General features: G+C 36.6%; 1 protein-coding gene and 1 pseudogene across 1 annotated transcript; both read right to left on the reverse strand.

Annotated features, from left to right (window-relative positions):
* Nucleotides 1-6,264: 6,264 nt before the first annotated feature.
* Nucleotides 6,265-10,137, reverse strand: LOC120186243 (INO80 complex subunit B-like). Its single transcript, XM_039190233.1, has 7 exons — nucleotides 9,695-10,137; nucleotides 8,418-9,074; nucleotides 7,393-8,023; nucleotides 7,210-7,310; nucleotides 7,029-7,118; nucleotides 6,799-6,926; nucleotides 6,265-6,720 (listed from the first exon to the last, which is right to left on the reverse strand). Exons 2-7 carry the CDS (start codon nucleotides 8,493-8,495, stop codon nucleotides 6,588-6,590), a joined length of 1,161 nt encoding a protein of 386 aa, XP_039046164.1. The 5' UTR covers nucleotides 8,496-9,074; nucleotides 9,695-10,137; the 3' UTR covers nucleotides 6,265-6,587.
* A 1,724-nt stretch (nucleotides 10,138-11,861) lies between these two features.
* On the reverse strand, nucleotides 11,862-15,969 carry LOC120186301 (annotated as a pseudogene).
* Between the last annotated feature and the right edge of the window lie 134 nt (nucleotides 15,970-16,103).

The following is a 16,103-nucleotide window of genomic DNA, read 5'->3' on the forward strand; positions in this document are numbered from 1 at the left end:
CCGACGTCTTTTCACGCCGTTCACTTGAAGAATGCACGAGATGAATCATTTGATTTGGGCAATGGACAAGCTAAACTTTATCCTGCATGGTGGGAGGTCGATAAGGTTAGTATTTATTTTAGATTGAGTTTAAAGGTTTTATGAAATAAGTGCGCAAATGAATGAATTATTACTTATGATTGCAGGTGTTTATCCCTGTTTTGGAACGTAAACATTGGATTCTCGTCGAGCTTCAGCTCCCATCCCTTAAGACAATAGTGTATGACAGCATGATAAATTACATATCATTGGCTGATTTAAGAGATGTTATTAAGGGATGGAGCTCTCATTTGGCTAAATTCTTGGATGCGATCAATTATTGGACTCGTTCTGGAAACAAGAAGCCAAAGAAGCTCAATATTACAGTTATTAGAGACGAGACCGCGCCACAACAAACGAGCGGAGCCAGAGGAGATTGTGGTCCTCTCGTATGCTTGGCGTTGGAGCGTTTGACGACGGGAAGCATCAAGTATCTACCTCCCACCGATAGAGATAGAGCTGCAGTAGGCTTGTGGTTTCGGCATTATATGGCTAAATCGATATATACGAGACGCTGCCTACCTGCATCCGCGTTATAAAAATGTCCATAAACAATTGGTAAGTTTATATACTTTTGGTTTGAAAATGTTTGGTTAAGTACCTAGAATTCAATAATTTGCTGTTTGTAGGTTTTAGATGTGTAGAAAGTGTTGTTTGAGCAAATGTTTGGTTTCTGCAGGTTAATCTCAGAAGTGAACTGCGTGAAAATGATGTATGGCTGCAAAAGTTGATTCAATAGTTTAATTGATTGTTTTTTGATTGTTTAATTGATTTGTAAAAGTTGATTCAATAGTAGATGATCGGAAATAAGAATTATTGCTTATTTTTTGATTGTTTAATTGATTTGTAAAAGATGATTTGTAAAAGTTGATTTGTGTAATTGATGCGAACATAATTCTTATTTGTGCTTGTTTAATTGATTGAAATGTAATGGTTGATTTTGTTGATTTCAATCTGCATTATGTTGAAGGCAAAAATGACTATCGCAATGCGAAATGAAAATCGCAATGCGAAATGAAAATCGCAACGAGAGAATCGCAATGCGAAATGAAAATCGCAATGCGAAATGAAAATCGCAAAGAGAGAATCGCAATGCGTTTATAATTTCGCATTGCGATTCTCTCGTTGCGATTTTCATTTCGCATTGCGATTTTCATTTCGCATTGCGATTCTCTCGTTGCGATTTTCATTTCCGCATTGCGATTTTCATTTCGCATTGCGATTCTCTCGTCGCGATTTTCATTTCGCATTGCGATTCTCTCGTTGCGATTTTCATTTCCGCATTGCGATTTTCATGTTGGGATTTTCATTTCGCGTTGCGATTGTAATTTCCGTGTTGCGATAGTCAAATTGATAACAACTGAATAACAAGAGTTGGTTAAGTCAAAATGGTTGGCCTGAGACATTAATTCAACTGAAAATGTTAAAAGTTCACACATAAAATCCACATAATACAACGTTTGCATTTAAAAATCACCTAAGTTAACAGTCCCAAAAGGTGAAGCCAATTGTGATTGGGATTTTAAAGATGATTGCCTTTTGCTTGACACCATATGAGCTTTGGATTTTGATGAGGATCCATATTTTGGTAGAGGAAAAGATGATTTTGATGGCACTGGTGATCCACATGTCAACCTTGTATGACCACTTTCCTTGCACCGACTACATGTCGATCTCTTCTTCTCTTCACCCTTAGACGGTATACGATCGTGACTTTTTGGTCGGCCAGGTAGCCTTCTGTCCATGGCTGGTGGCAAAACTGTTTGTAAGTCATCTGGTATGTCCCACTCAGAAGGATGTGGAATAGGGTAGACAATCTCGGCATAAGTCTGTCGATAAACTTCTGTAGTGTAGCAATCCATAGCGTATGCGCTTGAATCATCTTGGTTTAAATGAAGAGCAACTTTTATAACATGGCCACACGGATAACCAGATGTTTTCCATTTCATACAACTACACGTCTTTGCATTTAGATCGACTAGCTCATTTAAGTTATTATCCAGTACTTGAAACAAAGTGTTTGAACATGGTTCAACTCTCCATGACGTTGACTTCACAACACGTTTCGTTATCTTTTTTTCAGTCCATGGTGTAACACGATGTTCCAATGTTCCTGTAAATTTAAATAAACAATACTTAGTAAAATATATAAATATGATAAGTTACGAATTCAAAGAAATAATACCTGCATGGTTTCTTTTCTTGTAGTACCACTGTTGAATAGAGGCTCGAAAAAACTCCATTAACATAGTAATGGGTAATTTCCGGGAATGACACTTAGAGCGTTGATTGATTCTGCACTATTAGACGTCATGAAACCATATCTTGCTCCAAGTTGATGTACTCTTGACCATCTTTCAAACCCGACATCTTCTAGTGTTTGAGCACACTGAGGCAAAACACGTCTTAAACAATTTATATGCTTATTGAAATCCACTTCCCGATAAGCTTTTACAGCCTTCCAGTATGTCCATTTGTGCTTTTTTATACCAGCAGACCTTGATTTTAGATTTCTATACAAATGAACACCACAAAGTCCATGAAAAGCATCTGGGAAACACCTTCTAACAGCGTTGTCAATTGAGTTTGCCCTATCGGATATGATTGTCAGATTGCTAATAGGACCTATGCAATCCCTAAGATGCCCCATAAACCATGTCCATGAATCAGAGGTTTCAGATTTGCCAACCCCGTAAGCTATTGGCAATATCCCATTGTTAGCATCCATGGCTACTACTAATAAGTTTACTCCAAGGTATCGACCTTTCAAATGTGCTCCGTCAACTATAATAACTGGGCGCATGCAAGTAATAAACGAACGAATCTACAAAATAATATACACAAGAAATATAATCATTTAAATGTGAAATGCATGTAACTAACAAAAATGAGTCAACAAAATTATATTGATTTACTAACCGTAGCACCAATGGCGATAAACAGCAACTCAAAGCGTCCATCTCTATCTGTTTTGATATGAGTTACCGACCCAGGATTTTTCAGCTTTAAATTGTGACAATAAGCCGGCAGTTGGGCAAACGATGCTTCTGGCGACCCCCTCAACAATTCCAAGGCATAACATTTGGCTCTCCAAGCTTGAGAATATGATATACTAATCTTGAACCGAGCATTCATGTCAGTCATAATTTCATGTCCCCGATATACCCTGCCATTCAAAAACATTAACTCAGCCAGAAAACCACCCAACACCTTTTTGTTTGCCTGTCTATGGTGAGGAAAAACTTGGGTTCTTGAACATGTATGTTTATCAATAAAAGTCCTAACTTGAAACATTTTGCAATCTTTTATTCTCTTTGCAATCATACGCCACGTACAGTTTTTGTCAATCATACACCTTGTTTCGAAACGATCTTTGCTTGATTTGTTAACTTTTAGTTGATAGCCATCTTCCACACATTTCGTATATAAAGCTATCTTCAAGTCTTCCTTTGTATCAAAACAATCATCTTTCTTGATACGAATAACTTTTGTGTAACAATCAACTGCTTTCTTTATCAACTCTTCTTCCGGTATCTGAAGTAATTCTGGCATATTCCAGTTATACGCCCGTGGCATTTTCTTTTCTTCGGGGACTTTTTCTTCTTCTTTTTCTTCTTCAGGATTATATGAATTACAGAATGGATGTTCAACATGTTCATTCACAGTCGTAACTTCCTCCTCATTATCATCAACAATACATTCTTCGGCAACGGCTGTTTCATCATCAAAATTCGGGTATTGACCAATATCAATATCATTACACGCATGGTCTGTTTCTTCTTCTGAAACATCATCAAAATCCGTGTATTGACCAATATCAAAGTCCGGATATTGACCAAGACCAAATTTCGAATACTGACTAGTACTCACAATTTTTCTGTTGGCTCATCATCGTCTAACTGGTCAATACGAAAACCGGAATTTGGTGCTGAAAGTTGATTGGGATTTGGATTAGAGAAAGGTTGTGGGTTTTGAGAAAAACTTAGTTGATTACTACCCGCTACTGACCCAACAATACTACTTCTAGGTTCAACAACATACAATGTAACATCATCTTGTGAAACCCTAATGTAAGCAATGAATCGTTCAACATCTTCATTGTCGGTTAACAAATAAACTTTACCATTTATCTGATAAGATAGCCTAAATCCACTTAGGGGCTCTAAATTCAATTTATTTGAAACACGTAGCATTAGAGTTTCATAAGTTAACTTTTGTAAAGACAATTTTAGTTGAAGATTCATGGGTAAAGGCATATATTGTAAAACACCATGAACATTATCCCATGACCCTCCAAAACACAAATCTATCCAAACATGATCAACATTAGATGATTTCATGGTTGTAAATTAATTTACTAAACAGACGAGCTGCGAAACTAAAACCTGTTGCCGGATTGGGAAGGATGTCGTTGGATATAGGAACGGATGTCGCCGGAGAGAGTGATAGATGGAGATGGAATGAGTTGCGATTTAGGGATTTAGTTTATGATTTCAGTGTTATATACCCAAAATTTCAGTGTTGTGATTTACATATTCTCGTTGCGATTTACGGATTATCGTTGCGATTTACAGATTCTCGTTGCGATTTACGGATTATCGTTGCGATTTACGGATACGCGTTGCGATATACGGATACGCATTGCGATTTACCCATACGCGTTGCGATTTACGGATACACGTTGCGATTTACGGATACGAGTTGCGATTTATGTGTTCGCGTTGCGATTTTCATATTCGCGTTGCGATTTTGGAAAATCGCAATGCGAATTTGTACTATCGCATTGCGATTTTCAAGAATCGCGTTGCGATTTTGGAAACTGATTTGCGATTCTGGGGATCGCGTTGCGATTTTTATTTCGCGTTGCGATTTTGTTGGTCATTTTGACAAATCCAAAAAAAGTTGGTTAAAATCGTATATTATAACTTTTTTTTGGTCACTGAGGCGATTTTCTCTTTTTTTTATTTGAATTGGAGTGAGGAGATGCAGGTCATGGCTACGTGTGGCGTTGGCGATAAGGGTAGTGGAGCTGCCTCTAGAGAAGGAGTGCAGTGCTGTAACTACAAACCAAATTTTTGCTTTCGATATCCTTTCCCCAACCAACAAATTATCTCCTTGTTTTGACCCCATTTTGGAATACGGACGGTACCCAGAAACAAAACAAATACTCTTTTGGGTTAAAATGCTCTATATATCTATATGATTTTCATTCTTAGGTTAAACTGCCAATGGTCATGTCTATGTGCGGCAATTTTATTATTATTTTTTAATAAAACCGATAAAAAATTATCATCACTCAACTTTTAAGGTGCTATTAGTTTGGTCACCAAAAATTCCTTCAATTGAATCATCCAATTCTTATATTGTTATGAATTTAGACACCACTGTTATATTTTTTGTTTTGTTTGAATACCATAGCTTAAACCCTATTAGACGCTACTGACATGTCATTTATTGAAATAAAAAATAATTTTGAAATCAAATATTCAAATCCAGGTGCTTCAAGAAAATATTTAAATTTGGTTAGTTAAATTGTTCATCTTTATTCGTTCATATTTTATTAAGTCATGAATTCATATTCACTAAGAGCATTCATATTCCTTCTCCTATTGATAAAATCTTCTTCTTCTCCCTTCTAGGAAGGATTAAGATTAAATTTAAAATTTGTCAAAAAAATATTTATTACAATTAATGTTATAACCTTAATACATATTAGTTACTTTAAAAACAATACTAATATTATAATTAATATATTTTTTATAAAATAAGTGTAAATAAATATCTTAGTTGAGAGTAGCGGTTGTGGTAGTATATTAATATTGAAACTAATTTTTATTTTATTTTATATTCAATCAGATAGTGACACCTCATCATTATAGAATAACAATTAGATGACTTAAGTGATTTTTTTCTTAATAATGGCGCCTAAACTGATAACATTTTAAAAATTGAATGGCCTTTGAAGTAGTTTCTCCTTATTTTTAATACATTAATAACATTTCACTTCATACAATTAATATAAAATAACATCATTCAAATTGCTGAATATAATTAAACATACTTAACTATTTTGATATAATAGCAACAAAAGATAATTAAATTCAAAATGAAAATAATATTATTTTTGAAATTTTGGTTACATGAAATAATTTCAAAATGGCTCATTACCACAAATAGATCGTTACAAAACAAAGCGACAAATCTGATAAAATTAGTCTAGAGAGACGAAATATAGAGTGGCTAGTCGCAATGTTGAACCAAGTGGTCATTTGTCCATAAAGGTGCCAAAGAGAGTTGAGCAATGAGCATGGGGTCAATTCCCAGCTCGACCTCAGGAAACAAACTCAGTAAACTATTTTTTTGTACCTAAAATAATTACATTAATATTATCACCAAAAAGGGGGAGACATTTAGCTCAATTTTTTAATCAGTCCCTCAGATGAAATGAATATATAAATGTGCAGAATTTACCACATGCACAAGAGGGCAGAGCTTGATTTTCAGCAAGACTAGCAGGTCGGCTGCTGTTGAATCGCCTTGTAGCACTGCAGGCTACAAAGAGGTAGCTTCAACTTCGAATCTCGATATTTGTATGGGTTAGTGCACGATGGACCCGCACAGTTTTCACGAGGAGCAGGGTAACTGGATATGCAGACCGACCAAAGACATAAGGAACCAAACATTTGTTAAATTGAATTAACTTCTGAAAGGGGTAAATACCTCAAGGGTTTGGAATCAAACATAGGAGGGAAACCCAAATCCCTGGGAAATGTCACTGTTGTTCCTGTAGGACCCATGACCAATCTGATGGTATTTGATGCAAGCATCTCTTCATTAACAGCCTTTTCCTACATATATACACATGGAAAGATCAAGACAAAATGACATAAATTTATAAGGCTTGCAAAAAAAAAAAAACTTGTGTTTCATAAACTTTTGTTTCCAAATACCTGTGCCAATGCTTCTTGACGCATTTTTATCTTTTCTTCACGCTTCTTCCGACTGGAGTCTTGGCCAAGTATTTTTCTAATAGCCTCAGCCTAAAGAATTAATTCAAACACACTCAACTTTTTGCATAGAAGTTCTAAAATTCATATTCAAACATATGATGATCCGAAGAGGGGAACAAACCTCGGATTCCCTGTTGGCCTTTTCAACTTGCATCCTTCTTCTTTGAGCAGCCTCCGCCTTCTTTAGCTGCTGCTCCACTTCTGAGAGTTTCTCCTTTTGCTCTACAATCCACAACAATTACTGTAAAAAGGGAGGTCAATGACCAATAAATTGCATAGTGTTATGGCTGAAACAAGTGCTTACTTCTCGATGGGGCAGGCGGTAAACCGTTTGGAAACTCAACTAAGCTTGAACCAGGTGCAGAAGTGGCATCTTTGCTTGTTTGAAGAGCACGTTGACGTGTTGTGAGAGTTATTTCCCTTTTACTCTCCATTGATGTGTCAACAGTCTCTTTCCTCTGCTTCTTTTTCTTCTTACCTTCAAGCTCAGTATCAGATACTAATTCATCTTCCTCCTCATAGTTGGTATCCTCAGATACCTTATCTGATTTATGCTTCCTTTTCTCATTTTTGGCAGACCTTGACGTGCCAAACTTTTCTATGTTGGAAACCGTAGAGATCTTTTTCTGTTTCTTACTAGATTCATCCTCTTCTTCCTTATGTTCTGGACTAATCTTTGAAATTTTAAGTTTTTCCATGCATCGGATCTCATCATCACTGAATTCCCCATCAAGTAGACGTCTCTTAGGGACCCGCTTGCTTTTACGAACCGTGCCAGCATGGTCTCCTAGTTTACCAGAGATATTCTTTCCAGAGGTCTTTCCCACCAAAGAATCCTCTTTCACAAAACCAAATCCACCTTTGGAGAAATCTTTCCAGGGTACGCCTTGCAAACCACTCCTATCTGTAGGTGAGTGCCCATCATTGGCACTTCCCTGCAATAAAAAGACATAATAATAAGATCATGTGGAATTCGAAATGTTACTAAAAGATGTAAATAATGATTGTAAAGTACAATGATACATAATTTTCCTTTCAAGTGCCAGACTTCGCAATATTATTATCAAATCATTGAATCCCGCATGATCCATACAGTTCCATCAAAAACCCATACATAATCTAGAGCATGATAATTTATATGCATGCAGTATCATAAGGTATTGTAATTTTTAGCTCCTAAACTAGATCCTTCTTTAACACCATTCCAGTGGCCGCCTGCTATAAAATACATTGTACTAACTTAACTGAGAGGAAAAACATCCACTTTAAACAACAAAGGAGAACACTTTTTCAATATAAAATTGCCATATCAAACCAAAAGCTAACTACCTGGAGATTGTTCTTCCTCACAGAAGACGCAGCCCTTAGCAACCCATTAGCTGCCAAGTTGGCATGAATTGTGCGCATGACTCCTCCAACCTTGAGTTTAACCTTTTTAACCTTGCTTTCATTACTATCAGTAACAGCTTGCACTGAACTCTGAATCTCAGCATCCCTCGACTCTAATTCCGACTACTCCTTCCCCTTGCTTGTGCTTTTCCAATTAGCAGGAGAAAGTACACCCTTGCTAGAACGCTTATTATTTGACCCGCTTCGCCCAGGCTCATTGTCATAAAACGCATTGAACCCTCTGTCTTCTTTCTTTCTTTTATGAGTTTTCTCAACTACAAAATCGGTATCAGGAGAAATCCTAGAAACATATTGATTAAGATTGACTTCTTTCTGCTTCGAATTAGCATCACCACCAGCACTCTCATTGCTAGGGACCTTGCTCACATCATCTGATGGTGGTGTTGATGACAAAGGCGAGTGATCTTGACTTTCAGAAAATGACTGTGAATCAGGACGAGGCCTACGACAAGGCCGACTCCTCTTCTTCTTCACAGCATTGTTCACACCATTAAGACGAGTACCAAACTCTTCCATGGTGATAAAATTGTTATTAGCCAACTTCCCCAGAAGGACGATCCAGCAAGATCACTAATCCTGAAAGAAAGGAAAATCAAAATTATGAGATTTGAATTGCATACATCTTGAATCACAGCAAAGCAACTTCAATTTATCACAGTCAGATCAAATCAAACAAGAAAATGGAGAACAAAAAAGGCTAAAGAATCTCATATATGATATAGCACCCTTCAAAACCTGTAAAATACATAATATAATGACAATTAAGACTAGATCCCTGAAAAACGCTAGAAGCATGATCCAGCTAAAGGAATTTAACCAATGTAAACAATCAGAGACTTGAAATTCCATAAGAAATCGATCAAATTATCAAGATTAAGTAAACCGGGAAAGAAAGCAAAGAAATTCAAATGCAGTATCAGAAGGAATTACCCCAAATCCACATGGTAAAACCAAAAAATTCTATGAAACAAATTGTTACAAACGATTAGAGAACAAAATTATCCCACAATTCAGAAAGGGTCAAATCACCATCAAACGAAAAGCAAACCCGAGATTAGAGAACTCCCAAAATCCCACAAATCAATCCATCGAACGAGAAACTGATAATAGAAAATTAACCAGAATTCAACCCAGATCAGATCATTAAACGGGAAATAGAAAAAACAGAAAGAACCTACGACTAATCGACTACGTACCTTCTCGAGATGGCAATAAAGAAGAAACCCAGGAACCCACGAAAGAGCAGGGAAATAAAAAGGAGAGGAAGGCGGGAAAGAGAGTAAGGAAGAGAGACGAAGGAAATAGGTTCGGTGATGATGTGAAAGAAGAGTATAATGATTTTCGTAGAGGAGGGGAAAAGAAAGGAAGAGAAGGGTTAAAAGGATAAAGAGGTTTTAGGGTTTGAGAAGGATGGACGGATGGTGTGGTAACAAATACAATCGTCTCCTCGTTCACCATTTTTTTGCTATTGCCACACCCTCCCGTTGTGCTCTCCTTTTGGATGTGGGCTGGGAAGTTGGGGATTTTGGATTTTTAGATAATTTGACTCGGTCGCTTGACTCGCTGAACCGACTCACCCCATCTTCTGTGTCTGGCGCCCTTTTTATTTTCTCTCATTCCCGTTCGTCCTTCATTTCTTTCCTTGTCTTTTCTTCACACGGTTTTACGCTGCAAAAGAACGTATATATTATTTTCGATAAAAATAGCGTATTAATCCTTAGACTATAGTTTAAATTGCATTTTAGTCCTTATAATTTAAAAATTTTAAAAAAACGTGTATATTAGAAAGACAATCAAATTGATGATTTTTAGGATTGTTATTTATTACACAAACACTGAAAGATAAAAGATACATCAAATAATATTAGAACGATGACATGTATTTTTGAGTATATTTAATTTGAGTTAATACATTTTTAGGTGTATAAATTATATCTCTAATTAATTTTTGGTGTCTAAAGAATTTTTTTACTACAAATAGGTGCCTAACATTTCTAATATTATTGTCTGAATCATAACGACCTTAAATGTGGCCATTATATGACACATTTCATGCATATAAAATTTAAAAAAATTAAAAAAACACTTTCAGATGCCTAAACTATACCTCAAATTAACTTTTGGTGACTAAAGATTTTTTTTATTAAAAATAGGTGTCTAACGTTTTTTCCGTTATACTTTTAGGTGTCTACCGTTATATTTTTATTTTTAATAATAAAAATATTATTTAAAAAAATCAAACCCTCCCCTGAGTCATTCCTCTCCCTCTCATCTCCCACTTCCGACGAAATCGAAGGATCACCTCCGGATAGGTTTTGTTCGGAGCATGCGAGAAACTCAATGGTGATCATCGTGTAACGTACGATCAACTGTAACTGTTGGAATCATAGAAAAACAACGAAGGAAGTTAGAAAATCCCTTCTCGGCGCTTTTCACGACAATTGATGTAGTTTCACGGTGAGTGGGGGACTGAATTTTGGTCGCAACAGCGAGACAATTCTGATGATATTAACGGTGATGGCCACGAATTGACGGTGGTCAATGGGCGGTGGAATTTGGGGTTTTTTTAATTATAATATTAATTTTTTTTAAATATTTTTTTTTGAAATTTTATATGTTTAACACGTGTCTGTCCAAATTTAATGACCGTTACTGTCTAACACCTAAAAGTGTAACTTGGAAACTTTAGACACCTTGTTTTAGCAAAAAAAATCTTTAGGCACCAAAAGTCATTTTGAGATAAAGTTCAGGCACCTAAATTGTATTAAACCTTAAAAAATAAATAAAAAATTATAATGATAGACATCTAAAACTGTAATATTATATATTTATTTTTAACGAAAAATTTTTTAGACACCAAAAGTCAATTTAAGGTATAATTTAGGCACATGAAATTGTATTAAGCCATTTAATTTTTGAAATATATTAATTAGACACTTGTCAACGTCCTATTTCTATTTGTGAAAATTTTATTTTCTATTTGTAAACTGATCGTTTTATTCATTTTTCTAGCGTACGTGTAGTTTTCTTTTCATTCTCAAGTATAAAGACCAAAATAAAATCTGCATTAACGTATAAGGACTTGCGCAATATCTTTACCTTTATTTTATTGCATGTTACTTTTTTATTAGTTGAGTGAATACAAGATAGTATTTATTCGAAATATTCTTAACAATTTAACAATAAATGTAATACATCCTTACCGACATTGTGTTTGAATCCGAAACTTTAACGGATAACAAGTTAACAACATTCCTTACCGACATCGTGTTTGAAATTGCATATTACTTTTAAATGATAGAAGTTATATTGGATCTTTCAATGGGTAAGCAGTTACTATAATCCTACAAAGCCATTCTGATGAAAAGGGAAAATAAAAGGTTAAATACATATGTACAGAACTTCATCCCAGCATTGCATGCCTGGAACGGTGGTACAACAACGATTGGGAAGAAGCACCCATATTTCATCCATCAAAATTCTACATAAACTAAAACCCCTCCGAAAATACTATTTCAAAATTTTCAAGTTCCTACTGCGAAATTTTCTTCTCCATGTATTCCATTGTCGAGCTTCCGTATACAAGAGTCTGCTTCAGTATACAAGAGTCTGCTTCAATTACTCTCCCTTGGAAAGCGTTCATCGTCCCTCGTGAAGATCTTCAGAGGAAACTGCTGTACGTGAGATGTCATTTTCGAAAGCACCGAGACCAGAGAAATGACCAGAAGAGAACATTGAAGATGTCTCTTCAGACTCGAAAGTAGTAGAAGAATGCCTCCGGTTGGGCCGGTTATTGTAAATGGTTGATGCGGAATCCTGATATTCTGTAATGCGCTGCACCATTTTTAATGACTGTACTACTTCACCCATTGCTGGCCTTTGACACGCCTCATGAGCAACACAAGCTGCGGCAATTGTGCAAACCCGTATGAAATCCTCCTTCGGGTACTGCCCTCCAAGCCTTGGATCAGAAGGCAAGAGATTAATAGAGGTTTATGCGTATGGATCCTTAATCAAATAAAATCTGGATAAAGAAACATTAGCAACAGCAAGGCTAACCCTAGGTTACTACTCACCCAGGAGACGAGGTTCTCCTGTTCCGATGGCTGAGCATTTCGGCAGGTGTCCTTCCAGTGAGCAACTCGATAGTACAACTCCATAGCTGTAAACATCACTTTTTACAAGTAGATGTCCAGTCATAGCATACTCAGGAGCTACATACCTAAAATCGATCTCATTCTACATTCGTGTCAAATTTAAACAAGAGAGCAAGATTTCTGGTAGTGTATGAAAACCAACCCAAAGGTGCCCATTACGCGAGTAGACAGGTAATTTGTTCTGCCTTCGGGTGCTTGTTTGGCAAGGCCAAAATCAGCAACTTTAGCATGAAAGTTATTCTCGAGTAATATGTTGGATGCTTTGAAATCTTGGTGGATAACGCATGGTTGGGAATCCTCGTGCAGGTATGCAAGTCCTCTTGCAGCATCAAGTGCAATCTTCATTCTGGTGTCCCAGTCCAAAGGACACTTTACTCCCAAGGGGCCTGAGGCAAAACAGGAGCAAAGACAGTATAATGTATCACAACTGGCTGTAGATAAAAGGATAACATCAACGAACAAACTGCACATGGGGTCAAATTTAGAGAGACAAGATACCATGGAGCCAGGCTTCTAAGCTTCCATTCGGAACAAGCTCATAACAAAGCAGGTTTTGTGAAGACTCACAACTGCTATAGTAACCTACAAGTTTCACATGATTACGATGATGCAACTTGCTAAGCATCTCAACTTCAACCAAAAAATCTTTATCTCCTTCAGGCCCTCCATTGGTAAGCCTTTTAATTGCTACAGCAGTACCATCAGTTAAAACACCCTTGAAAACTCTGCCGAACCCCCCTTCCCCTAGTATGCTTGAAGGTGTAAAGTTGTTTGTTGCTTCTTTGAATTCTTCATACTGTAGAAACCTTGTACTGCTTGGGTGGGGGAAAGACCCTGCTTGGGCAACAGCATCAGCTGTCCTCGGCTTTATTGAAAATAAACAAATAAAAATAGGAGTTAGAACATTCATATTATCAGCAAGAATCTGAATACTGATATTCATAAAGTGTTAATTTTTTCGGTTCTGCTAATGTTTAGGGTTCTGAAACCCTTTCTCCGTCAACTATTTTAGCTCAATACTGATATTCAGTTCACAGTGATAGTCATACATGAAAAAAAGTCTTCTTATTCAATATTTCATCCACGTCATATAAACTCATAGTTTTTGTGCTTATACACATACCAGATTCCTTGCGAAACGCCTTTGTCCTTCCTTCATGAAATATGCACGAACAAATTATAAGCACTGATATTATAGAAAAAACCAGTATGCCAGCAGAAATACCAAAAAAAAATTGATTTTTTTCTCTTGTTTGAGGAGTTGAGTGATGTAGAATTGTAGGATTGATGTGCTGATGCTGCTCTCGGTCTAGAAACTGAGACAGGAGTTGTAAATAAGATGGCACTTCGTCAGGACAAATAGAACAAGATAAGGTAATCCCCATATATAAAATTATGGTAAAACAAAAGCTATGAACTGTCAGGAAGACCAGAGATATAAGGACAACCATTATCCAACCAAGAAAAAAATAGAAGTCATTTGATCCTAGAATAATTTAAGTTCTATCATAAGTTACCTGGGGAAGGCGCTGGAGGCTCAAACCAGGTAAAATTAAGGATTTTGTAGTCTCCAACTACACTTGAGTCAAAACGAATCCTATGCATCACAAGTGAAGAGTTAATTTTTGATGCATCACTGGCAGAGAAACTATCTCCGTGTGTGGAATAATATCCATAGAGATATTTAATCTTGATAAGCTGAGCATATAAAAATTGATAATCTCGACTTGATCAGGCAACAAATCAAGCTGAGAAGTTAACTCAACTAGAAAAGCATTCCAATTTGCGTTTTGAGAGACATTTAAAAGGAGAAGCTCAAGCTTTATGGGACACACACAATGACAAGCATGAGTCCCTCGTTTCAAAATTGAACCTGGTTTGCAACAACCTGGCCAAGTGAGAAAATACCATGTAAGCATCTCATACAGTGTAAATATATAAATTATAAATTCTCAGGATGCTACCTTCTAACCACATCGTGCATAGAAGTGCTATAAAGGATGTTGAGTTGTGATATTACGTAATGAATACATAAAGAAGAAAAATATAATAAAGTTGGTAGTAAAATGATTTAGAAAATATCTTACTGGACCCTTCAGGAGACAATGGTGGTTGAGCTAAACCAGCAGAAATTAGACCAGGACTGATCTGTGCAGGAGCAATATTTGGCAAGTCCACACCAGGAGGCAGTAATGCACTCCTCTTCATCAAAGGTTTTGATAGGCGTGAACTGATAGGAGGGTGACTGGCAATTATTAATGGACAACGAAGAGGAGGTAGGGTTGGTGCTAAAAGTGTTGGTGCACTGCGTGGTGACAAATGTCTACGGTGTGGTCTGTAAACCAATGGCAGATTGGAAGGTGAGGGAAGATCAGAAACAGCTGGTGCACCCTCAGCCGCCAAGGTGGGAGATTGTACTGGAGCTTGGAGTAGATTACTGGAAAAATCAGCATTGGTGATGGAAACTGAACTCAGAACAACAACTTTGACAAGAAATGAACAGACAGTTCCCAATGCTCCTGTTGACGAAGAAAACACTCAATCAAGCAAGGATGGAACCATATATATGTATCAACGATTAAACAAAATCAATTTTCTACACTACAACACGAAAGAACTCCAAAATTAAATGTGCATCACAAACGTGACTGGCTACAAAAGATTGTAAATCTAAATCACCTAGGTGAAAGTATACTTCCTTCTTTGCAAAATAATCAACCTTCTTTCGTTCAAGGACTTATGCAGCTAAAACTACAGCTATTCTGCGAAAAAAAAATCTATCTACTGATAAAATTCTTTGATTATTAGAATTCTATCTCTCTTCTCTCGCTCACTTCTTCTCACTCTTTACCCCAAACACAGTGATAATTGTAGCATGAAAAACAACTAGCAGGAAATTTACTGTCCCAAAACTAAGTTTCCAGCTAAACAAAAATGATTGCATGAAACAGTGAAAGCTTTTCCTTCTTATATCTCTAGTGCAAGAAGCAAAATGAAAATAAAATAATACATAAAACTCTACTTCTTGACTAATTAGGTTATCTTTAATCTAGGCTGAAAAGAAAAACGACGATATAGCTTGTTCTTAGTCCTCGATTTTCCTAAGCAACCAAATTGAAAAGCGTGAATAGTTAAATTTCTACTCTGACATGGAAAGTCGAAGAGAGTAATTACCAGTGGGATTTGAAAGGGAAATAAGCGACATCACTAACGCCGTTGATTTTAACCAAATATAACTCAGATCTGGCGAGATTCCAACAAACCAACGGCGAGATCACGGTTTCAGATAAGCATAACTCCAAACACATAAAAGCGACACTATGAGAATTAACTTATTTGCGACAGCCAACAAGGGAGGATTCAGCCGTGGAGAGAACATCACAAAAATCAGAACTCGTAAGAAATGACTCGGAGTCGGAGCAGCCATTAATGAGTTACCCAGTGGAAG

This window comes from Hibiscus syriacus, unplaced genomic scaffold (genome assembly GCF_006381635.1).
Source record: "Hibiscus syriacus cultivar Baekdansim isolate YM2019G1 unplaced genomic scaffold, ASM638163v2 tig00113337_pilon, whole genome shotgun sequence".
Taxonomy (NCBI): Eukaryota; Viridiplantae; Streptophyta; class Magnoliopsida; order Malvales; family Malvaceae; genus Hibiscus; species Hibiscus syriacus.